This window comes from Abramis brama (genome assembly GCF_963993115.1).
Source record: "Abramis brama genome assembly, chromosome: 24".
Classification (NCBI taxonomy): domain Eukaryota; kingdom Metazoa; phylum Chordata; class Actinopteri; order Cypriniformes; family Leuciscidae; genus Abramis; species Abramis brama.
The window spans coordinates 29,312,580-29,337,602 of NC_139986.1; the positions used below are offsets into that span (position 1 = coordinate 29,312,580).

Below are 25,023 nucleotides of genomic sequence, written 5' to 3' on the forward strand. Positions count from 1 at the left end.
CTGGACGGCAGAAATGAGAGAGAACTATATTGAACTGATATCTATAACTGATATTGACAGTGCTGAATATTCCAGCGGAGGAGAAATGAAACTATCGCCTCGTCCAGCGTCTCTCTTCCCCTCAGAAGAGTCATGTCAACTGCATTTATCCTTTAAGTGCTTTTACATGATGGATGTTAGCGCCTTCAAAAGGGCGTCAGATAAAGGCCAGAAGCAAACGCTTGAGTCTTGAGTAAATGACAGACGCTTCACGGGTCGGCAGGGAGATGTTTAAAGGTGAGGGGTTATAGAGGTGATGTTTGCTCACAGAGATGCTACTTTCACTGCCGCGGATAAAAGCTCTTCCTTTACGCCGAGGCCGTATTTAACATTTACGTTACTTTTAGATGCTGTTCTTCTCTAATGAGAGTTTAAGGCTGCATCTGAGCAAAAATGCTGGAGACTCTCCTACACTTTTTTTAAAAAATATTAGGGATACACTGATGTAAAAATTTTGGCCGATACCGATAATTATTTATATTTGAAAGCCGATAACCGATATATTGGCCGATAAATCTAAATCCAAGTTTGTATATAATTTTTGAGAGCCTGATTACAAAAACAAAGTCTTACCATTAAAAGCCATGTCCCAAGCACACAGTTATAATAATGTTCTCATTATTTTATGTAGCTGATATGACGCACTGTACAGTATTTTCCTTTTTTTTAAGTGATTCCAATCACATTTCAAGCAATTCAAACCCAAAGTGTCTCAGCTGAAGGAAATAATCAATTATTTATCGGCTTTAATGTCTCGGCCAAATTTTCTTCTCAGGACATTAAAAATGAACATATATCGGCCGATACAGATATGTTGGCCGTGTATCCCGAGTAAATATTTTCAGGTGAATAAAACACTCATATCCAAAGCTCATTGTTCAATCTCAACTGTGGTTTTAATTGTTCGGATATCTAATCTTGATCTCCACGCTGATGGAAAAAACAAAAATCATCATCATCATCATCAGGCCAATCCAGCAGAGTTTGGGTTTCTGAGACCAACAGAAGAAGACTTCATTGAGAGTCCTGAAGATAGGATGAACTTATGAAGAAACCACAGAAGAACAGAATCAGTTCTGCCAATACACTCTAAATCTAGAGATTATATTGTGGGATCCTCACGTCTGGCTGTCTGACATTAGCAGGCTTCAGACGGTGTACATCTGAGAAACAGCCACATGCTCTGAAGATAGACAGAGTGGGCAGGAAAAGAGAAAGTTTAACATAAGTGTGTGTGTGTGTGTGTGTGTGTGTTTGTGTGTATGTCAAACCTATATACAGAACGAACACTGCGACCAAAATAAGATGCATCACAGAGGAAGGAGAGAGAGACTGAGGGAAACCGAGGCGTTGAAAGAGAGAAAGGATGAATGATTCAGAGAAAACACCCTAATTAGCATCTCTCGAGTTCTTTGCTGTCTCTTTATACAAGGTTTAAACTGATCTCTGAGTCGAAGGCTAATAAAAGCTAAAGCACCATCAGTCAAGACTTTAAAAGAACAGATCACTCAAAAACTCTGATGTCAGCTTGACTGACAGATTAAAATAGCTTTAAAAGCTTTCAAGTTTAAAGGTTATGGTTTCAAAGTTATACAAGCCTATGCTCTGGTGCTTTAAAGAACCCCAAACACTGATCTGAAGAACAATCTTTATCTCTACAGTTACGTATAACTATACAGTATAGCAAACTAAAGATAGATAGATAGATAGATAGATAGATAGATAGATAGATAGATAGATAGATAGATAGATAGATAGATAGATAGATAGATAGATAGATAGATAGATATTGTAAGATGATAGATAGATAGATAGATATTGTAAGATTATAGATAGATAGATAGATAGATAGATAGATAGATAGATGATAGATAGATAGATAGATATTGTAAGATGATATAGATAGATAGATAGATATTGTAAGATGATAGATAGATAGATAGATAGATAGATAGATATTGTAAGATGATATAGATAGATAGATAGATAGATATTGTAAGATGATAGATAGATAGATAGATAGATATTGTAAGATGATAGATAGATAGATAGATAGATAGATATTGTAAGATGATAGATAGATAGATAGATAGATAGATAGATAGATAGATAGATAGATAGATATTGTAAGATGATAGATAGATAGATATTGTAAGATGATAGATAGATAGATAGATAGATAGATAGATAGATAGATAGATAGATAGATAGATAGATAGATATTGTAAGATGATAGATAGATAGATAGATAGATAGATATTGTAAGATGATAGATAGATAGATAGATAGATAGATAGATAGATAGATATTGTAAGATGATAGATAGATAGATAGATAGATAGATAGATAGATAGATAGATAGATATTGTAAGATGATAGATAGATAGATAGATAGATAGATAGATAGATAGATAGATAGATAGATAGATAGATAGATAGATAGATAGATAGATATTGTAAGATGATAGATAGATAGATAGATAGTAAGATGATAGATAGATAGATAGATAGATAGATAGATAGATAGATATTGTAAGATGATAGATAGATAGATAGATAGATAGATAGATATTGTAAGATGATAGATAGATAGATAGATAGATAGATAGATAGATAGATAGATAGATAGAGTAAGATGATAGATAGATAGATAGATAGATAGATAGATAGATAGATAGATAGATAGATAGATAGATAGATATTGTAAGATGATAGATAGATAGATAGATAGATAGATAGATATTGTAAGATGATAGATAGATAGATAGATAGATAGATAGATAGATAGATAGATAGATAGATAGATAGATAGATAGATAGACATTTGAAAGGAAGAAAGTGAACTCATCTTCTTCTTTTATCTGTGAGGAAGGAACAAGCCGTGTCTCCTGAGAAAACAGAACAATGCATTTAGCAACGAAGAACCGCTGAGAGAAAACGGCAAATCCTCTTTGTGTGGCTTTAACAAGGGGAGAGTGAATCCCGTTAATTACAAGTGTGTGTGTGTGTGTGTGTGTGTGTGCTCTTTCTCCTGCCAGCTTGTCCTGCAGATGTGAATAACACAAGAGACATCAGACACTACAAGCTCACAGAAAAACAGACATGAGCACATATGCAAACTAGAGTCGACCGATGGTGGGTTTTACCGACACCGATAACTAGGTCTGGCCGTACTTGCCGATAACCGATTAATCAACCGATAGTTTTTCAAATGGATACTGGATAAAAAACAAAAATAATGCATACAAACTAATGCAAATAGATGGTAACAATTGTGACATTAAATATTTGACATAAAGCATCTAGTCAACCTATTAATTACTTTATAATGATATGGCAACATTTCACTGTCGGTTAACCTGTTTTTGCCGATAACCGATTGTTCCACCAATCAGCAATCAGTGCCGATTAATCGGCAAAATATATATAGAAGAACTGAACTGAGCTGGACGATGACGTCACGGTTTTCTCCAGAGCGGCTGGATATATAAATGACCTAAATTAATAACTTTTTTACAACCAAAATGAACCATCACTGAACTTACTTAAGCTGGACTGTGATCCTATTTTGTTCTAGAAACAATTTTTGTTGCATTATTTTCCTGTTATCACTGTAAAGCTGCTTTGAAACAATGTGTATTGTAAAAAGCGCTATATACTGTAAATAAAGGTGACTTGACATATGCTAAACAGAAAGCATGCTATTGTGTAAAACAGCTGAGGTATAAATCCCCAAACTCTTTCTAAACTGCCTTGCCTTGTTTGGGACGCGTCCTGCTCTGTAATTTTACATTACAACATGTTTCTTTATCGCTCTGATGTGTAAATAATGCACACTAATATCAGCGCAGTACAGCAACATCTTTACATCAAACTAATGACTGATGTAGAGGGCTTGTGCATTCGAGAACATGATCAACAGAGGCTGAAAGAGAGAATGAGAGAAGACAAGGGAGAATGGGCAACTGTATAATGGTGAAATTTAATCACACCAACTCCTCTGACAGAACGCCGATAAGACTGTGATCTCACCCGCTCTCCATTACAGAGAGAGAGAGAGAGAGAGAGAGAGAGAGACATAGCAACCGCTCTGCATCCCAGAATACTGGCAGAAGTAGACCATGACAACTCAGCAGCGATGTGACAGAGAAGCAGGCGATGGAGAAACACAACTTTATATAGAAAACTATAAATACTCCTCCCTAACGCTGAGCAAAGTTCAGTCTCAAACTCTCCTCTGATGCTTCTGTCTTCTGAAGGCTTTGTGTTACAGTGATAACATCACAATCAGAGGAGAAAGAAGAACAGAGAAGCTGTTCATGAAGAGTTGGGTGTATAGAATGGGTCTGGATGGACGGATGGATGGATAGATATATTTTGTATTAACAGCTCATCAATTAAATATTTACCATTGTATATTCTGCATAATTGGACGTTTTTAAATAAACACTGACAAAAAACTACAAATTTTAGGGCTGGACGATATGATGATATATAGGCTAAAACATTGATATGAGTGATCACATGGATTTAGTCTTTTATTGTATTTATATAAAGCGTTCACAGACAAATTTGCTTTATGTATTTCCTCGGTGTTGAAATCAGGCTCATATAAATGTCAGGAAACAGGATTCCGGCTGCATGTCAATATCCACGGATCACTGGATCTTTGGTAAGTTGTAAGAAACACTAGATCGAGTCCAACCTTTAGTTTAAACTGATAATCGTTTGTTTTACTCTCGTTTTCACAGTTCTCCGTATTAAATCCAGTCAGTCAGCAGCTCTTCTGCCACTCAGGCCGGCTGAGCGAGTGCGTTCCCGCGGGAAAGTGACGTCAGTGCATAACCTCTATTCCAGTCAAGTCACCTTTATTTAAGAAGTGTTGTATAGTGTTGAAGTGCAGCTGTGGGACACATGCATGGGCTTTTTATTTTTGGGTTGTTTTGTTGCAGCAAATGTTCTCATCTGACATCTCATATAATCCACTGAACACCGGAGAGAAAACACTTGTTCAGTTTTTAATATCCGGTTGAGATATCACAACGAGAAGCACACGGTGTTCTTCTTGAACCGGTGAAACATCAAGGCTGGGAAAACAGATCCAAGCCATCTGGAGACAAACACTGAAGGAGAAACACTGGCAACTTATGACAGTGCAATGACAACGCTCACTCGTACTCTTCAACACCGCCACAGCTCTCCTCAAAAGCTTGCGGTGGGTTTTGATTGAGAAGGTAATGTATTATTTAAAGTGCCCGAGGGAGAGAGGAAGGGTGGTGGTCGGGTTAAGATGGAAAGTGACTTCTAACCAGACTTGATTTATGGCATTATTCAGAAGCCTTTTCAAATGCTTTGGATTTTCAATATCAACTAATTCCTCATTAAATATTCAACTGCAAGACAGTTATTATATGAGTAATAGTATGAAGCTCTGATATTTGGCCATTCTTATTGAAATTGTAGGGTGATGTAATTGTTTTATTAATAACGCATCAATCATGTATGTGTTAAAGTCCCCCGTAGTCAATCGTTTTATCCCTTAAAACTCATCTTTGATCACCAAAATTACATATTTAAGTTTATATGCATTAGATAAATCATGCCTTAAAATATCTTGAATGTAACTCGACACCCTTCCCTCATTTAGTATGCGCGGTTCTATGAATATGCAAATGAGCCCCGCCTCCACTCACTCACTCAGCTCAGAGTTGATCTGATTGGTTACAAGGTAGTTTGTGACGTCAGAAATACCAAAATACTCAGCAATGGTGTCGACTTATGAATTTACACATGGTTTGTATATTAAAAACACCACATAGACATAAACAACATTAAAAGCTGGATTTACCCCACAGGGGGACTTGAACACCTATACAATATTAATAATTCAGAAGTAAAATATGGACTGACATATTATACCCCAATATTGTTCACAACTGAAGACAGTCTTCATTATCAAAACAGTCTAAACGTCTGAGGGAATCAATGGAAGACGGTCAGCTGATGCACTGAAGAAACTTTTGGATTTCCATAGGGATAAATATCCCATTACTCCTCACTGGAGCCAAAACATCAATGCGCAATCTTACAAAAATCTCATTTTTGGCAGCATTACTCATTCAGGGTTTTTCCTGGCTCAAAACGAGGCGTAGGTGGTAAAATCCTGATCATGTGTTTTAATAATAAGATATTTTTCGTAGACCATCATATACTGTATTTCCCACAGAAAATTTTGTACATTTTAAAGATAAATTCATTAATCTGGTGCACTTTGAGTCACCCGAATCCACTGTTAAAAATAAATAATCCACCCGCCAACCACCCGAACCAATGATATTCTTAGATTTAGATAACTGATCATCACATTACACTTATTCAGATTCTCAGTGTTAAGCATGATGATATGGACACCGATCACACTGAAGTAAGCTGATTTAAAGATAACATTTATTTAAAATAAAAGTTCTTCTTTTGGCAAAATTACATTTCCTTAATAGCCTAAACAGAGGCTTTTCTCCCTTCAAACTTAAATTGTCATTGTTTCATTACATCACTGTTGGAAAACACTCTTATGAGTATATTTGTTTTTTACCTTCATAAATGGCATTTTTTTTCCCTTTATACATTGAATAATTTACATTGAAAAATTACAACTGTATTAAATGAGATTAATATTTTTTGAATATACAAATAAGGAATGTTGAAAAGAATGATACTTTGAAAACTAAACCGCCAGTAGGTGGCGGCAGGCGACCGTGTTAATGAGCGAGTCATGTCATCTGTCGTTAGTTATTTGCCTGTGTACTCCGGGTCAGAAAGGAAGGGAAGAGCGAAAAATTCCATCTAATTTTCTCCTCCAACTTTGTTTTAATTTATTATTATTATTATTTTATTTTTTTCGTGACCTTTCCAACGTGATGACGTAATACGTGGCGCATCTCAGAGATGGTACAAGACGGGCATTTGTGGTTAAAAAGTATATACTGTATATATTTTTTTTTTGTTGTTGAAAATGACAGACCGTTTCGCTGGATAAGACCCTTATTTCTCGACTGGGATCGTGTCGAGACTTTGAAGCTGCATTGAGACGGACATTTGAACCTTCAAACCGTTGGTTGCCATTGAAGTCCATTCTATGAAGAAAAATCCTGGAATGTTTTCATCAAAAACCTTAATTTCTTTTCAACTGAAGAAAGAAAGACATGGATATCTTGGATGACATCAGGGTGAGTAAATCATCAGCAAACATTTTTTTGAAAGTGAACTAATCCTTCAAATCGGCTCCGAAATTTCCACATACGCATGTGATCGGAACTCAGAACATTGGAAATGAATGACTTCCGGTGTGTCGGCTGTCGTGTGCAGTGTTTAGGATGAGCACAGGCCGGGAACCCGCATCAGAACCGTCATGGTGGAAAAGGTGTATCTGAGAATGACTGTCTGAGTGATGTGGAGAGCCGGAGGCGGCCGCCTCGTAATTCACTATGCAGGAAAAACCTGAGGAGTCACCTTCACTATTTCCCAACACAAACACATCACAAGCTGCTTCAGGAAACAAAACAATTCCAGTCTGAGGGAGATGGAAATGAAGACTGATTGGCTCTTTGAAAGATGATTAAGAAGATCCACATCTGAGACTTGAATCTCCACACCTGTTAGATCAGCGAATGCATCATGAAAACTGAGGCTATTTAAAGTTTTAGGACTCAAAATCACATGAAAAGTTAAACCCTTAAACACAATTCAGTTAAGATGCATTTATCTGATCAGACCTAAAGCCACGTCTTCATGTGACTCACGATGAATTCTGGATAGTCACTTATAACTAAAAAGCTGTGATATCACCTAAAACAATTCATAAAGTTGATTGGCTGTATAACTGGGACTGTATATAGGCCTATATTATGAACAGAACCACCACACGTTAAAATAAAGGATGATGTACAGCCTCATACAATAGCTCTCCAGTGTCCAACACTATATGATCAATAATAACTATAACATTATTACCTCTTCTCAGAGACAGTGTCTTTATTGGATAATGCACAATAATCTACATCTAAAACACTGAAGGCTGCTCAAGTCTCATTATTATTAGTATGACAGTGTTGTTATTTGATACACCTGTTTCATTAGCAACCCTTATAAAAAACGTACTGCGGTGACACCATGTTACTTTGATATGGTACAGGTCTTATATATATATGTATATATATGTATATACATATATGTATATACATTTATATTATTCACATGGTTCTCCGAGGTTTTGCTAGAATAACAAACTGTAAAGAGTATTTGTCACATTTAGGTGCAATTTTCTATCTGATCTCACAGTTAAAACTGCTTTCATTGGGGTAATCTAATGTATTCAGGTAAATTCAGCCATAGTATTTCTGACAGGAATAAAAAGTTACCTCAAAAATATGACACGTGACACTGGATCACAAAACCAGTCACGAGTCGCACGGGTGTGTGTGGCAATATCCAACAATACATGTATGAAATTACAAGATTACAAAATTATCGAATTTTGTTTTATGCCAAAAAAATCATTAGGATATTAAGTACAGATCATGTTCCATGAAGATATTTTGTACATTTCCTAACGTAAATATATATAATAATAAAACATTGTGAGTGAATGCAGCAAAATCGCGAACATAAATGCACAACTTTAAAGGAGATTTTCTCAATGTTTCGATTTGTTTGCACCCTCAGATTCCAGATTTTCAAATAGTTGTATATCGGCCAAATATTGTCCTATCCTAACAAACCATACATCAATGGAAAGCTTATTTATTCAGCTTTCATGTGATATCTCAATTTCAAAAATTGACCCATGCGACTGGTTTTGTGGTCCAGGGTCACATATGTCCAAAAAACATATTGTTCTGCGAGTAAAAACACACACAATACATGTAAAATACTGAAAATAAACAAGAACTTACTTTGACTCTCGAATTTCCTGATGATCGTGTCGAGGAAAGTGTTTTGCGGCGCGACGTGCCCTCGTCGTACCGGCATCCTCGCGCGCTCAGTCACACGGCTTCCCGCGCTCTGGGGAACATCATCAGCTCTCGAGCCCTCAGGAGAACAACTCGCGATATATACTTATCCAAAAACAACAGTTTCCAGTGTCCGAAGACTGTTTACGTCGCGTAATCCCTTTAAAAAAATGATGAAAGTATCGCTAGACTAATTTACTTCGTGACATGTTGGACGCTGAACTCTGTGTGACTGGAGCGCGCTCGCGAGGTACCCTAATTGTACCATAGTCACGTCCTTGGGTATCCCTTTGTCCAATTGAAGCGCTCCTCTCAGTTGTCATACGTCAAAAACACAATGTAAGAAGAAAAGAGATTGCTTGCTCTTTCTTAGAAGAAAAAGAGATGCGATTCATTTGACGCGTGTCGCTCTCGCGCGCGCTCCTCCCGTTTCGATGGTGACCAACAACAACAACGACGAGCTCGTGTGTTTAACTACAATACAAACACAACTAAACTTAAATAATTACTTATTTCTAGTATAGAATATATATTGCTGCGTTTAGTTCATTTCATTCCGGTGTCATTTGTCTCCTTTCGCAGGTGTCGAACCCTTGATGTCGTCATCTCCTGGGCTCTTGTGGAAAAGGAACAGAAATCACGGGATTCAACTGAAAGGTAAATTGGGATACTTCACGATTGTCCCGACGAGGATCCCGAACGATCACCGAAAGCTCCATGCGAGATCCAATAACTCTCCTGACAGTTGCGCGCGCGTGCGAGCGAGCTTTCAACGCGCTTTGTTTTCCACCTTCGGCGGCGTCGCGCTGTCAGACTGTACATGATACGTCATCGTCGGTGCACGCGTCGCGGGCGTGGGGTTTCCCTGCGCCGTCACGCGCGTGCAGACAAAAGACACTCCCCGTGGACTAAAACACCATTATTATGCATATATGCGGAGGTTTTTAGTGCAATAACAACGATTTTGCAACTTCTTGCTTATTAGCCTAAAAAGCAAAATCCTTGTGAAATCAGGGCTTTTATCCATATTTATCCAGACTGTCTTTGAAGCATCTCTGCCTCCTCCTCCCCATCAATCCCTTTCACTCACTACCCGTATACGTGACACACTTTCACAAGGTGGGAATGGAATAAAACACATGCATGTGTGCTGTGGTGCATCTTTGTCTTCAATAAACAGCCACACTAGTAAATAAGCCCACTATTACCAAAAAGGTTAGTTTAATTGTGCATTAAAGTCAGTAAAAATCACATTTTCTCAATCATTTTGAATTGCATAACAATGAAGAAAACAGTTTAAACTCATAATCATAAAATGAACGAAATAAGAAAAATTTTCAGTGGTTAAGACCATAAATTTAACAACAGGCTTTAGATCGCACATTTAGAAATAAATATATTTGATGTAAGAAGATATATATGAAATAAGGTTTTATATATCAAACCACAGACCTCAGTGCATTTAAGGAGAATAATCTGTCTACTTTAGTAAAATCATCTGTTCTTCTTTTATAATACAAATAATTTGCTACAAACATTTATCAAAGAAATCAGTTGGCAATAATAATAATTAATTTCTTTATAATCAACATACGCTAGATTCATTAAAATACAAAATATTAAAGACTGAAAAAAAGTAATAAATCCAAACATAATTTAAAGGCTGTACAGATTGTAGATCTCGTAGAGCTTTAGGAGATATTAAATAGAGAAGATTCAGTCATATAATGACGAGCTACATAAAGAAGACCGGATGAACAGGAGGACGAAGCATTTCTCTCCAGTCATCAGCGTCTCGACAGGTCTCCGCCTGCGGAAAGAGGAAGAGTAGATGCTTTTGGAAATGTTTTATCATGCATTCTTGATTCGTACCTTTCTGAAAGTTCACTGTAATGAGCTAGTACACAAGAAAACACCACTAAATATGCATTTAGTCTCAGACACGCTGCAAAAAGCAATGTTCTTCCTTCACTTCGGTGTTGTTTTCCAGTCTAAACATGATGCATTTATTTGAGATGCAAAATATTAGATAATTAATAACTTCAAACTTCCCTTTAGTTTATTTTCTGATGGCAGATTTCTTGTTTTTAAGCACAAACTCACTTGATTTTTATACACTTTCAGAAATGCTCAATGCATCTCAAGTAAATGGATGTTTAGATGTTTGTACGTGAAAACAAGACAAAAATACTGAGGAAGAACGTGATTTTTTTGCAATGCATCAACATATATTTAATCAATGCAACTGCAAAGAGTCACGTATTCGGCTGCCTTCAAGAAGGTCTTGCTGGAATTGTAATTATGATGTGCATTAAAGTAGGGCTGCACGATACTGAAGAAAAATGCGATAACTCATTAAATACAATATTTAAATATTTATATGCAAATATGCATATATCACATATTTAAATGCGATATTCGATATGCGATACAATAATGCTTAAAAATTGTGTTAAGTAAACTTAAATTTATTTATTATATTATTATATTTTCTGTTATATTATATTTCTTAACTTGCATACGTGTTTCACATTCTTTTTGTGACAAGAAAACATCCCTAAAACTTCTGAAAGTGAACATCAGTGTTTTACTGTATATAAGAAGTGTTATTTTAACATCAGTGCAGTCAAACCCCTACATTAGGGTTATTTAACAACACAAACTGAATAATCAAATGTAAAAATAAACACTGCTTAGTTTTCACTGTATGAATTAAATATATCCTGATTCTTATTAAAGCTACAAGAGTTATTCAGCCGAGAGCAGCGAGTGATTTTCTCTTCGTCTTTAGTTCATGACTCCAGTTATTGCAAGCCGTTGTGATATGCACATCACGATATATACATTTGCGATATTTCTATAATTTCTATATATTGTGCAGCCCTACATTAAAGTGTTAAAATGGACATTACGGTTTCAAATCTCTCTCTTTTTCACTTCTCAACAAAGACAGGAAGCTTTTACCGCTAATGCAACACAGTAAAGAGAAAAGGAAGCTGTAATTGATGCTTTATGTGTATTATCATTCTTGCGGTGAATTATGGGAAGTGTTGTGGTCTTGTAAACCGTCTAAATAAGTGTTCTAGGAAGCTTTATAGCCGTTTATAGCGAGAGTACACAAATGCATTCAAACTCAATTGAACAACATTCACAATGACAATTTAATTGATCGATATTCAGGCACACCCTGGGACAAAATCCACAGTTTCACGTTCATTTGAGCTCGTCTCGTAAATCCAGTCATTCTGACGCGCCTTGAAAGCTGCATTAGTCAGGCAATCTCCTCTGTATAAACATTATTTAGTTTTAAGGCATTTTTAGAACAAATTTTGCAGCATTGTTTACAAAGCTCACGAGCGTATCGGTGAACATCAATCTGCATGAAATGGCTCCATGATGGCGTAGGATAAAAAATGCGACCCCTCTAAGTGAAGTCCCACAGATTCAATTAGCTAATGAGATCAATCGCATTGATGAATGACTAAACACTGACGAGAACAAGCCTAATGAGATCAGGCATGCTGGACATTACAATCAGGCTCGTTACAGCATGACAACATGATGCTTGGGTTATGAACTGAGGAAATACCGCATGGAGCTGACCCTTAAAAACTATGATTAATTTATGCATGTCAATATGAATGAAGTTCATGATAAATGTCTGTTAAAATTGTGTTGTTTTTTTTGTTAGGGTCTAATTCTCATGATTAACTAGTTGCTTATTAGCATGCATATTACTAGGATATTAGCTGTTTATTAGTAATTATAAAGCACATATTAATGCATGACCATATTCTACATCCCTTAATTTTACCTTACTATTAATAAGCAGTTTTTTATGATTAAATAAATGTGTGTTTTTTCCCCCACTGAAATAAATGATTTATTAAAGTCCCCCTGTGGTGAGAATCCAGCTTTTAATGTTGTTTATGTGTCTATGTGGTGTTTTTATCATAAAACTTCATAAGTCGACTCCATTGCTGAGTATTTCCTCCTTAAAACTGCAGTGAACCAAAGACAGTCTCAAAAACACGCTTTGAAATCGCTGGTGTTTCTGACGTCACAAACTACCTTGTAACCAATCAGATCAACGTGTGATCGTCAACCAGTGGATCTCTGAGCTGAGTGAGTGAGTGGAGGCGGGGCTCATTTGCATATTCATAGAACCACGCATACTTAATGAGGCGAGGGTGTCGAGTTACATTCAAGATATTTTAAGGCATGAAGAATGAAAAAAACGCTTAAATATGTCATTTTGGTGAGTTTTAAGGGATAATATTATTGAGTACAGGGGGACTTTAACAGTATAAATCACCATCATGGAAAACAGATGCTTGGACATTCTGCCTAATAACATGGGAATGATAAAGTTATGTTTTTATGATCTCTTGGCACATTTGTCCTCTCTAACAGCGCGTCAGTCTCGCAGAGGATCCCCCCCCCCCCCTCACCCACCCTGGCAGCTGGTGCACTCGCAGCTGTGGATGACGGGCAGGACCACGGGCTCCACGTCTCCGCTGGCGCACTGGAGGCTGAGGAACCGCACGGGGTTCTGCGGGTCGAGCCTGTAACTACAGCAGTCGCAGAACGCCTGCAGGTACGGCTCCTGACACAGAGAGAGAGAGAGAGTGTGTTACATGTCAGTTTGTTTCTGGACTTCATTCAGTTGCTGCATCTCAATTTGCCTACTTATATAAGTATGTACTCTTTTTGTGAAGAAAAAGAAGACACTTTTGAGTGTGTGTCAGAAGAGTAGACAAGCTTTGGGACACACTATCACGTCATACAATTGCGTCTTTAACGGTTGCTCTCTCTCATCCTGTCACAGTAAACTGACCTGTCAATCATCTTGTCAAATATAAAATCCTCCACATTTTATTTCCTCAGTGTCGGAGAGAAATGTTGATCTGCAGTCGCGGGTCTTTCATGCGGAGACTCTCCTCAGGTTAATGCATAATGATGCATTTAAAAGTTAATGGCCAAACGTATCTTTATAAAAGCCCACATTGTTATTGCAGATGAAATATAACACGGATAACATTAAATAAATACTTTTTATCAGGTTAATCTTTGAACTTAGTCACTCAAACCTTTATCTAAACCTCGTGCATATCCACCATGTTTTTTTTATCACATTTTTTACTCGTGTTTGTAGTTCCTCCTCCAAAGCGCAATGGATTGTGGGTAATATTAGCCTTTATAGTGAGTCCACCGTAAAAATCCACTGGAAATAGTAGATCATCCGAGGACTTCCGGCACACTCTCTTCAACACACTATGCTTTGGGACACACTTATTTTAATCTCACACACTGTTTAGGATGGATAGTGTGAACATTGAGACGCAGGGAGAGAGATTCTATTTTTATTTTTTTTAAACAACTTTATTACATACTTTATCAATTCATAAAAAAAATGTAATAACAGCACTGCTGTATAAAGGCTTCAACATCATTCATAGCTCTGTAGTTCCTAAAATCTTATAATTCTAGACTTTAAAAAAGCTTTAAAATAGGCAAAAGCTCCGGACCATGTGTATTCTCAACTGTATCTCTCCTTGTAGTAAATACTGCAAGTTTTGCTTGGCCTACCAAAACATTTATCCACTGCCATTATACCTTTTGATTCTGACTAAAGCCAGATCCCAAAATAAGAGAGAGAAAGAGAGACAGAGAGAGAGAGAGACACAGAGACAGAGAGAGACACAGAGACAGAGAGAGAGAGAGAGAGAGAGAAAGAGAGAGATTATATTAGAGGCCAGGACAGACGAGCCAAACACACGGATAACAATCCAAAACGTCTTCACGCTACATTTGCTGAAATGCCAATGGCCTGCTCACTCTTATGGAGCGAAATCCTGGGATCATTTAGAGCGTTTCGTCTCCGGAGAGAGAGAGAGAGAGAGAGAGAGAGAGAGAGAGAGAGAGAGAGAGAGAGAGAGAGAGACGAACACAAGACGAACATGAGACGCAAAAGAAGAGGGCAGATGTGGGGAAAAAAAAGAAAAAAAGAGGTGTGAGTTTTTGGCGTTAAAGCTGGAGTGTGCAGACTGGTTTCCATGGCAACCGGACAGAAGTTTCCATTTCAAACACATTTTAAAATAGTTGCAGCAACTGATGAAACATTTAAATCAAGAACAAAGAACACAAGCCTGATAAATACGGCGCTTCAGTGTTGTGATGATCATAAATCCACTCTATGATGGATTGTTATATACAACATATTAAGGTATCATAAATAACTGATCAATAAGATGTATACCCATTACTAACATTTATCTTAAATGATCAGTCCTTTAATAAATGATATCTATATTTATAGATTTTTTTATTTTTAAAAGTAAAAATAGTCATGCATCTTTTTGACTTTACAACATAATATTTTAAAGGCTCATTTCTTTACTACAACTTATATATATATATATATATATATATATATATATATATATACACATACACAGTCAAACCAAAAATTATTCAGACACCAGATTTTTTACTAATGTGTGCAGGACACTATAGTTCATTTATGTAAGTGAGGAGAGCAAAATAAAAGTAAACTGTGACATATTATACCTAAAAAATTCTTCATACAGTGACTACCAGTAAAAATTATACAAATTTGGGACCAAAAATTATTCAGACACTTTGACCTGATCATGTTTTGCTGAAGTGTTTTGTCTTTAACTACTAATGCAACCTTTTTACACACAGACTGAACAAAATGAAGCATTGCTTGGTGATTGGTTGAGCTAAACTGGTATTATCTAATTGTGTAGTTAAATTTAACAGCTGACAGATATTCAACATAATTCATGTGTGAGACAGTCTAACAGAAGGACGGACAAAACCAGTCAAATATCAACTGAGTTCTGCTCATATTTTATTACCATTTTCTAAACTATAGCGAATAAACTGTGATAATGAGAGAATGTCTATTTTGGTTTGACTGTGTATATATATCTACAGTGAGGAAAATAAGTATTTGAACACCCTGCTATTTTGCAAGTTCTCCCACTTGGAAATCATGGAGGGGTCTGAGATTGTCATCGTAGGTGCATGTCCACTGTGAGAGACATAATCTAAAAAAAAAAAAAATCCAGAAATCACAATGTATGATTTTTTTACTATTTATTTGTATGATACAGCTGCAAATAAGTATTTGAACACCTGTCTATCAGCTAGAATTCTGACCCTCAAAGACCTGTTAGTCTGCCTTTAAAATGTCCACCTCCACTCCATTTATTATCCTAAATTAGATGCACCTGTTTGAGGTCGTTAGCTGCATAAAGACACCTGTCCACCCCATACAATCAGTAAGAATCCAACTACTAACATGGCCAAGACCAAAGAGCTGTCCAAAGACACTAGAGACAAAATTGTACACCTCCACAAGGCTGGAAAGGGCTACGGGGAAATTGCCAAGCAGCTTGGTGAAAAAAGGTCCACTGTTGGAGCAATCATTAGAAAATGGAAGAAGCTAAACATGACTGTCAATCTCCCTCGGACTGGGGCTCCATGCAAGATCTCACCTCGTGGGGTCTCAATGATCCTAAGAAAGGTGAGAAATCAGCCCAGAACTACACGGGAGGAGCTGGTCAATGACCTGAAAAGAGCTGGGACCACCGTTTCCAAGGTTACTGTTGGTAATACACTAAGACATCAAGGTTTGAAATCATGCATGGCACGGAAGGTTCCCCTGCTTAAACCAGCACATGTCAAGGCCCGTCTTAAGTTTGCCAATGACCATTTGGATGATCCAGAGGAGTCATGGGAGAAAGTCATGTGGTCAGATGAGACCAAAATAGAACTTTTTGGTCATAATTCCACTAAACGTGTTTGGAGGAAGAAGAATGATGAGTACCATCCCAAGAACACCATCCCTACTGTGAAGCATGGGGGTGGTAGCATCATGCTTTGGGGGTGTTTTTCTGCACATGGGACAGGGCCATGTATTGCGAGATTTTGGGGAACAACCTCCTTCCCTCAGTTAGAGCATTGAAGATGGGTCGAGGCTGGGTCTTCCAACATGACAATGACCCGAAGCACACAGCCAGGATAACCAAGGAGTGGCTCTGTAAGAAGCATATCAAGGTTCTGGCGTGGCCTAGCCAGTCTCCAGACCTAAACCCAATAGAGAATCTTTGGAGGGAGCTCAAACTCTGTGTTTCTCAGCGACAGCCCAGAAACCTGACTGATCTAGAGAAGATCTGTGTGGAGGAGTGGGCCAAAATCCCTCCTGCAGTGTGTGCAAACCTGGTGAAAAACTACAGGAAACGTTTGACCTCTGTAATTGCAAACAAAGGCTACTGTACCAAATATTAACATTGATTTTCTCAGGTGTTCAAATACTTATTTGCAGCTGTATCATACAAATAAATAGTTAAAAAATCATACATTGTGATTTCTGGATTTTTTTTTTAGATTATGTCTCTCACAGTGGACATGCACCTACGATGACAATTTCAGACCCCTCCATGATTTCCAAGTGGGAGAACTTGCAAAATAGCAGGGTGTTCAAATACTTTCCTCACTGTATATACCAATGTGGCCTATAATGTTTGGTCAATTGCTATATATATATATATATATATATAGCAATTGACCAAACATTATAGGCCACATTGGTGCATTTATAACACATAATATAGAAGTATAAATACTCAGATTGACGTGGTTCACGCAGCACTGAATCTCAGATCGTACAGACACACGAGCAACACACACCTCCAGAATGACATCGGTCCGGGATAAACATCGCCCCCTGCAGAAGCTGACCTCCACGTCGTCCAGGCGACAGTCGCCCTTGGTGATGTTCCTGACCTCAGTGTGACGACGGCACTCGGCAACAGGATCCTCTGGAGACCAGAAAGTGATGTTCATTGGAGAAAATGGGCCAGGAGGAGAGAGAGAGAGAGAGAGAAAGAAAGAGAGAGAGAGAGAGAGAGAGAGAGAGAGAGAGAGAGAGAGCAGGTGATTAATGGACACACATACAGTACAGAAGAAATTGCAGTGAAAATAATCAAATCAGAACATAATTGTGTGTTGATTCAATAAAGGATTTCTGAAAAAAATTGAGAGAAGATTGCTGCTTTTTGAATCCATGTTACCAAATCAACATGCAATTGAAATCAACATGTTTTCTTTCTTAGTAGATAGAGTCTTCTTATAGTGCACAATTCATCTGTGCATGTTTTTATAAAGACAAAATGTTTGGTTTGGTAATATTTCATTAACTTGCTTCACCTCAGAAACCAATCAACCATGGATAAAAACCTTGTACATTTTTTCCCCTTCGCTAAATATCTGGTCTTCCTCAGAAATATTGTGTTACAGGGTCGAATAGTATTTCATGTTGACTTTAAATGTACACAGTGCTAAAATGTCCTTAAAATCAAACATTAAAATGTATTAGCATTACCATGAACTGCTTAATACACAGGATATCTAAAATAATCAATATAGTTTGAATAGGAAAACAGACAATTTAGAAAATGCATATAAATGCTTTAGAAGTATTTTTCACCGTTAATTGCATGTTAAATATTGCATGTAAAGCATGTTAGTTATTGCATGTTAGTTATTGCATGTAAAGCATGTTAGTTAGCATGTAAAGCATATTAGTTAGCATGTAAAGCATGTTAGTTATTGCATGTAAAGCATGTTAGTTATTGCATGTTAGTTATTGCATGTAAAGCATGTTAGTTATTGCATGTAAAGCATGTTAGTTAGCATGTAAAGCATACATGTTAGTTATTGCATGTTAAGCATGTTAGTTATTGCATGTTAGTTATTGCATGTAAAGCATGTTAGTTATTGCATGTAAAGCATGTTAGTTATTGCATGTAAAGCATGTTAGTTATTGCATGTTAAGCATGTTAGTTATTGCATGTTAGTTATTGCATGTTAAGCATGTTAGTTATTGCATGTTAGTTATTGCATGTTAGTTACTGCATGTAAAGCATGTTAGTTATTGCATGTAAAGCATGTTAGTTATTGCATGTTAGTTAGTGCATGTTAAGCATGTTAGTTATTGCATGTTAGTTATTGCATGTAAAGCATGTTAGTTATTGCATGTTAGTTATTGCATGTTAAGCATGTTAGTTATTGCATGTTAGTTAGTGCATGTTAAGCATGTTAGTTATTGCATGTAAAGCATGTTAGTTATTGCATGTTAAGCATGTTAGTTATTGCATGTTAGTTATTGCATGTAAAGCATGTTAGTTATTGCATGTTAGTTATTGCATGTTAAGCATGTTAGTTATTGCATGTTAGTTATTGCATGTAAAGCATGTTAGTTATTGCATGTAAAGCATGTTAGTTAGCATGTAAAGCATGTTAGTTATTGCATGTTAAGCATGTTAGTTATTGCATGTTAGTTATTGCATGTAAAGCATGTTAGTTATTGCATGTTAATTATTGCATGTTAGTTACTGCATGTAAAGCATGTTAGTTGTTGCATGTAAAGCATGTTAGTTATTGCATGTAAAGCATGTTAGTTAGCATGTAAAGCATGTTAGTTAGCATGTTTACTAATGTGACCAAATGAAACCTTATTAATAGTTTGTTATTATCAGATGCATCACCATGTAATACATATTCCTGCATATATGCTAATGTTTGCCCTTCTGACTAACTATGCATGGTTATATATTTAGTAGTAGTTTATTATTTGCATCAGTGCTGTTTTCTACAGCTCTCCCACTGATTTAGAAGATTCTCTCCTGCATTTAACTCCCGAAACTTTGCGAGTTTTCACAAGTCAGCATTTTTATATCGCACAAATTATCCGACCGGATCCTTCCACCTGAGACGGGTGTACAGCGTCCTGCAGTCTCTCTTGAATGCAGTTCCTCGGCTGTAGTTTGATTCAAACTCAGAGTGCCAGAGCAAAAGCTCCAGTCTGCTTAATGATGTGTACTACATCAATAGTGTGTGGCACATGGGCTGCGAGAACTGCTGACAAATATCAGCGACTCCTGGCTCACTCTTCCCTATTAGTGCTGTTTTCGTGACTCTAACCTGGATACTCTCTCCGGCACACAGGGCAACAGTCCTCCGCTTCCAGCACCTTCACTTCACCCTGGAAAACAGACAGAGAGAAATGATGTGGAGGACATCGGTGGTGCCAGTGCCTCAGAATAGCTCGCGTACAAGCTAATGATCTTTGCAATGGAAGGGAATCAGTCAAAACTAACTTTAGCTGGACAATAACTTTATTCTAGAGCTGCTGTAAAGCCTAAACTCTTACTGTAATTTCCTATTATCACTGTAAAGCTGCTTTGAAACAATCTATTTTGTTATAAGTGCTGTATAAATGAAGGTGACTTGACGTGACTCGGACGAATGCTGACCGACTCCATACGACTATTAAGTATGCGCAAAATATGGGCCACCATATCAGTATCGGCCGATATATGTTCTTTTTTAATGTTATCGTTATCGGCCCGAAATTTGTTAAATAATGCCTTCAGCTGAGACACTTCAGATGCGCACTGTTCAACATGATGGTTTTGAATTACTTAAAATATGATTGGAATCACTTCGAAAAAAGGAAAATACAGTGAAGTTCAACATGTGCAGCGCAAGTCTGTCATATCGGCTACATAAAATTATAATGAGAACATTATAATTGAGTGCTTGGGACACGGCTTTTAATGGTGAGACTTTTGTTTTTGTAATCAGGCTCTCAAAAATTATATAAAATTTGGATGTAGATTTATCGGCCAATATATCGGTTATCGGCTTTCAAATATAAAGAATTATCGGTTATCGGTGTTGAACAAAATTTTCATATCGGTGCATCCCTACCAAAAATGGCTTAATTAATTGTCTTAACCATTTAAATCCAAAATTACTGGTCAGGATATGAGCAAGAATTGCACAAATACTGTAGATAAAGTAACTTAATAGCACAGAATAGCCTTCGCGTACGTGCAGACCTGCTTTTTACAGGAAGAAGAGCCAATGTTGATCCACTCCATGTTAATGGCTTTATTAACAGTTCATGAGCCGTAGAAAAACTCGTTTGTGTTTAATGTGAGACCAAATATTCTCTATAGGGTTCAGATCTGTATCTGATTGACTTGTTCTCAACTTATAAAGGTTTATAAGATATCGTTAAAAAAATACAAATTTCTATGGAGAAAATTAATGAGTTTTTACTTCCACAACCCGACTGTTGCACTATATTCAGAAACAGTTTATTGAGCGGCACGACATGAAAACATCGACTAAACCAATGGCATGAGCTCAGGACGGGACCGATGGGAAGTTTGAATCGGTTCCAAAACTGTTGTTATATTTTTGCAATTCAGTTTGGTATATGTATTAATCTTTTTTTGTTAAATATTAATAATACGATCAACGGTTGATTTTAATAATGTATTAGTAAATTTTTTGATTATATCAATAAATGCTTTAAAAAAAAAGTATTGTTCGTTGTTAGTTCATGTAACTAATGAAACCTTATTGTAAAGTGTTAGTTATTTGTTATTATCAGCCACATCGCCAAGTGACAGATAACATTTTATTTAATATTATTTAATTATGCATTTTAAAAGTTGATAATATGCATTGCATTCAGCATTGTTTTTTGCAGCTCCTAAAACTTTTTAGTGTATATGTGACAGTGCACTGTAAGTTTTCACAGTCAGCGATTTTAAATCCACTGTTTGAATCTTTGAAAACTGTTTTTATATTCAGTTTGGTGCAGAAATCAAACACTATGAAAGAGTGATTATAATTGTAGTTTGGAGTCAACAGGAACAATCCTACAGTGAGGAGTGACATTTACTCGAGCCGGCAGCAAAAATGCGAATTGGGTAATTTAATTTTGGACTGGATGAAGAAGAAACAAATGGTCCAGAAACTGAAGGCAGTATTTTTAGTGTTTCTTTGAGCAGATCTCGGCAGGAGCCCAGAGGAGAAGCCGGGCCGGGTCTCTCTGAGGCTCGGAGACGCCCAGGCCGTCACTACAGAACCATCTGGGACTCGATCTTGGACCGGAGCCGTTGCCTGGACAACGGGTCGGTCTATTTCCAGCATCTCTAACTGGGCTCATTTCTGATGCAAGGCTATTCACTGCTTCACTGGCCGACACACACATGTGAAACCACACAGTGAGAATGCATGAGCAGATTTAAGACAAAACCAGGAATATATGAAACATCGAATTGTCAGAACAAGGAGTTGTTATGTGTGGAGTGAAGGCAAATGGCAGATGTCTTACCTCAGAGCAATGCAGTGGAGGACAGTTTGATTGACAGTGTTTCTGGCCATTGATACAGCGACATGACTGACAGCCGTCAACCCACTCGAACCCCGGCTGTGACACACAACACACAATGGAGAATTCATTCATATTCACACTTATGTTGTTGAACAGACACTTTACTACAAAAACAAGATCTTGATATATATATACAGTCCCTGTCAAAAGTTTGGAAACCTTACAATTTAAGTTTTTAAAAGTCTCTTCTGCTCACCAAGGCTGCATTTATTTGATCAAAAATATGGTAAAACAGTGAAATATTATTAGTATTTAAATCATCTGTTTTCTATGTGAATATACAGTAAAGTGTCATTTATTCCTGTGATCAAAGCTGAATTTTCAGCATCATTACTCCAGTCTTCAGTGTCACATGATCCTTCACAAATCATTTGCTGCATCACATTTGTGGAAATAATAATACCATTCAAACATTTGTGGTAAGATTTAACAAAAAAAGAGAGAAATTAATACCGTTATTCATCAAGGATGCATTAAATTGATCAAAACAGACATTTATAATGTTACAAAAGATTCTATTTCAAATAAATGCTGTTCTTTTGAACTTTCTGCTCATCAAAAAATCCTGAAAAATAATATGTATCACAGCTTCCACAAAAATATTTGTTGTTTTCAACACTGATAATAATCATAAATGTTTTCTTGAGCATCAAATCCTCATATTAGAGTGATTTGTGAAGGATCATGTGACACTGAAGACTGGAGTAATGATGCTGAAAATTCAGCTTTGATCACAGGAATAAATTACACTTTACTATATATTCACATAGAAAACAGATGATTTAAAGTGTAATAATATTTCAATTTTTTTTACTGTATTTTTTAATCAAATAAATGCAGCCTTGGTGAGCAGAAGAGACTTTCAAAAAATACATGTATGTATCTAATTATTATCACAAATTATTATAAAATGTATTTATTTTCCTTTGAAATAACTAATTCATTCATTAATTTTTCTTTAGAATAAGGTCACTAATGAATCATGGACCAGGAACATGAATTAAAGTAAACAGGTGCATTTTAAACATTTTGAATCCTAATAAAGGTTCATCTTGTAATGAGAGTAAATATTGATCTGCTGTTCATATATTATTGTGTTTGTATGCGATCCTTCTGTTTTGTGGTGAAGGCATTTTGCCAGCCACAGGAAGTGACATCATCCGTCTTCAAGTTTAAATGGGCACCACTGTAGTTCAATTAGACAACCTCACAAGGCCTTTCAGCTCTTTTATTCATTATTGATGATGGCAATTATCTTTTTTCTAGAAACGCCCTGAGCAATTATCCATCAGAGTTATTAATGACGTTCCTCAGGATAAATAAACAGTACGCAGCACAGCAATTACAGGATAAAGGGCATCACTGCTAGCGAGTGATTGGGGCTTCAAACCCTTTCATAGTTCCTAGAAATATTGGTGGAAGTTCATGTTTCGGCGTGTTCGCACCGCAGGAACTAGGAACGATTTCAGTTCCAGGAACTCCTTTTGGAGGAGCTAATTTACTCCTACCTCAGAGTCGGTCTAAACCAGCGCTATAGGAACTACCCGTGACGTTAGTGCTAGTGCTAACACTAGTGTTAGTGTTCGCTGATTGGCTGAACGCACACGAAACACAAGCATCCGCCATTTTAAAAAAGGCTGTGTAAACACAGATTATAGCCTATATATTTACTCCACAGACTAACTCTATGAACAAGTAAAACAGAGACAGATGAAGCTCTTAATCTTTACACTGAGGAGGAAATCCAACACAACTTTGAGGAGATCAAGAGAATCATGATGATGTATTTCTGCTCAGCAACACGACATCACACACACACATACGCTAATAACTCTTCATCACGGTCTCGCTAATAACTCTTCATCACGGTCTACCTTCAGTGTGTAACAGTTATATCTAATATGGTATTAGACAGGACTGTCAGACAGATCGTAAACTAATGAACAGGAGAATGTGAGCTCAGTCGTTCTCATCGCCGTCAAAATAAAAGTCCCAACAACAAGCGTGTCTTCCGTCACTTCAGAGTTCCTCCTGGCGGTGCGAACGCAACCAGGAAAACCTTCCTAGAGGAGCCATTAGTTCTCAGAGAACCATCCTGGTGGCGAGATCCTAGAACTACCCGATGTGAAAGCCCCTATTGTGTACCTCTCGAATCGTCCCGTCTTCATCTTCACACGGACAGAGCGCTGGAATCACACAGTGGCCCTCGAGGCTCCGGTACCGGCCCTCCTCACACACACACCCCTCCGAGGCCCCGGGGCCCGTGCAGTTGAGCGGTTCAGGCGTGTACAGGTCCACACACCCCCTCTCACACACTCGCTCGGACCCGGACACACTCCAGACCCAGCGCTCACCCTCCGGACACTCTGTGATCGAGCATTAGTTAGTGATCAGTGGACTTCAGGCTGGGCTAGATGCCTTATTTAACATTCATTTCAACATTCTTTTTAACAGTTACAGCTACATCCCAAAACTTAAATATAATAAATAAATAAATAATTATTATTATTATTATATCAAAAACAAACAAATAATAATGATTATTATTATTAAAACAAACAAATGATTTATTATTATAAAATAATAATAATTTTATTAGTAGTAGTAATAATCCAAATAAATCTGTATTATTGTTATTATTACAAATTAATTAATTAATTTATATATATAATCTTTATATATATATAATCT

At 37.0% G+C, this 25,023-nt stretch overlaps 2 protein-coding genes across 3 annotated transcripts in view; both read right to left on the reverse strand.

Annotated features, from left to right (window-relative positions):
• The window catches only part of kcnh2b (potassium voltage-gated channel, subfamily H (eag-related), member 2b), a 194,459-nt gene extending 185,075 nt beyond the window's left edge, over positions 1-9,384 (reverse strand). For both annotated transcript variants that reach the window (XM_084103525.1, XM_084103524.1), the window contains exon 1: positions 8,991-9,384. In XM_084103525.1, coding sequence (XP_083959651.1) covers positions 8,991-9,066 — 76 coding nt within the window. In that variant the 5' untranslated portion in view covers positions 9,067-9,384. The remainder of the gene's footprint in view (positions 1-8,990) is intronic.
• A 4,110-nt stretch (positions 9,385-13,494) lies between these two features.
• Positions 13,495-25,023, reverse strand: part of sspo (SCO-spondin) — a gene marked incomplete at its 3' end in the record, with an annotated part of 116,103 nt that continues 104,574 nt past the window's right edge. Inside the window, 5 exon segments of the mRNA XM_084102078.1 lie at positions 13,495-13,653; positions 17,769-17,899; positions 20,064-20,124; positions 22,273-22,368; positions 24,478-24,698. Of these exon segments, the coding sequence (XP_083958204.1) occupies positions 13,495-13,653; positions 17,769-17,899; positions 20,064-20,124; positions 22,273-22,368; positions 24,478-24,698 (668 nt within the window).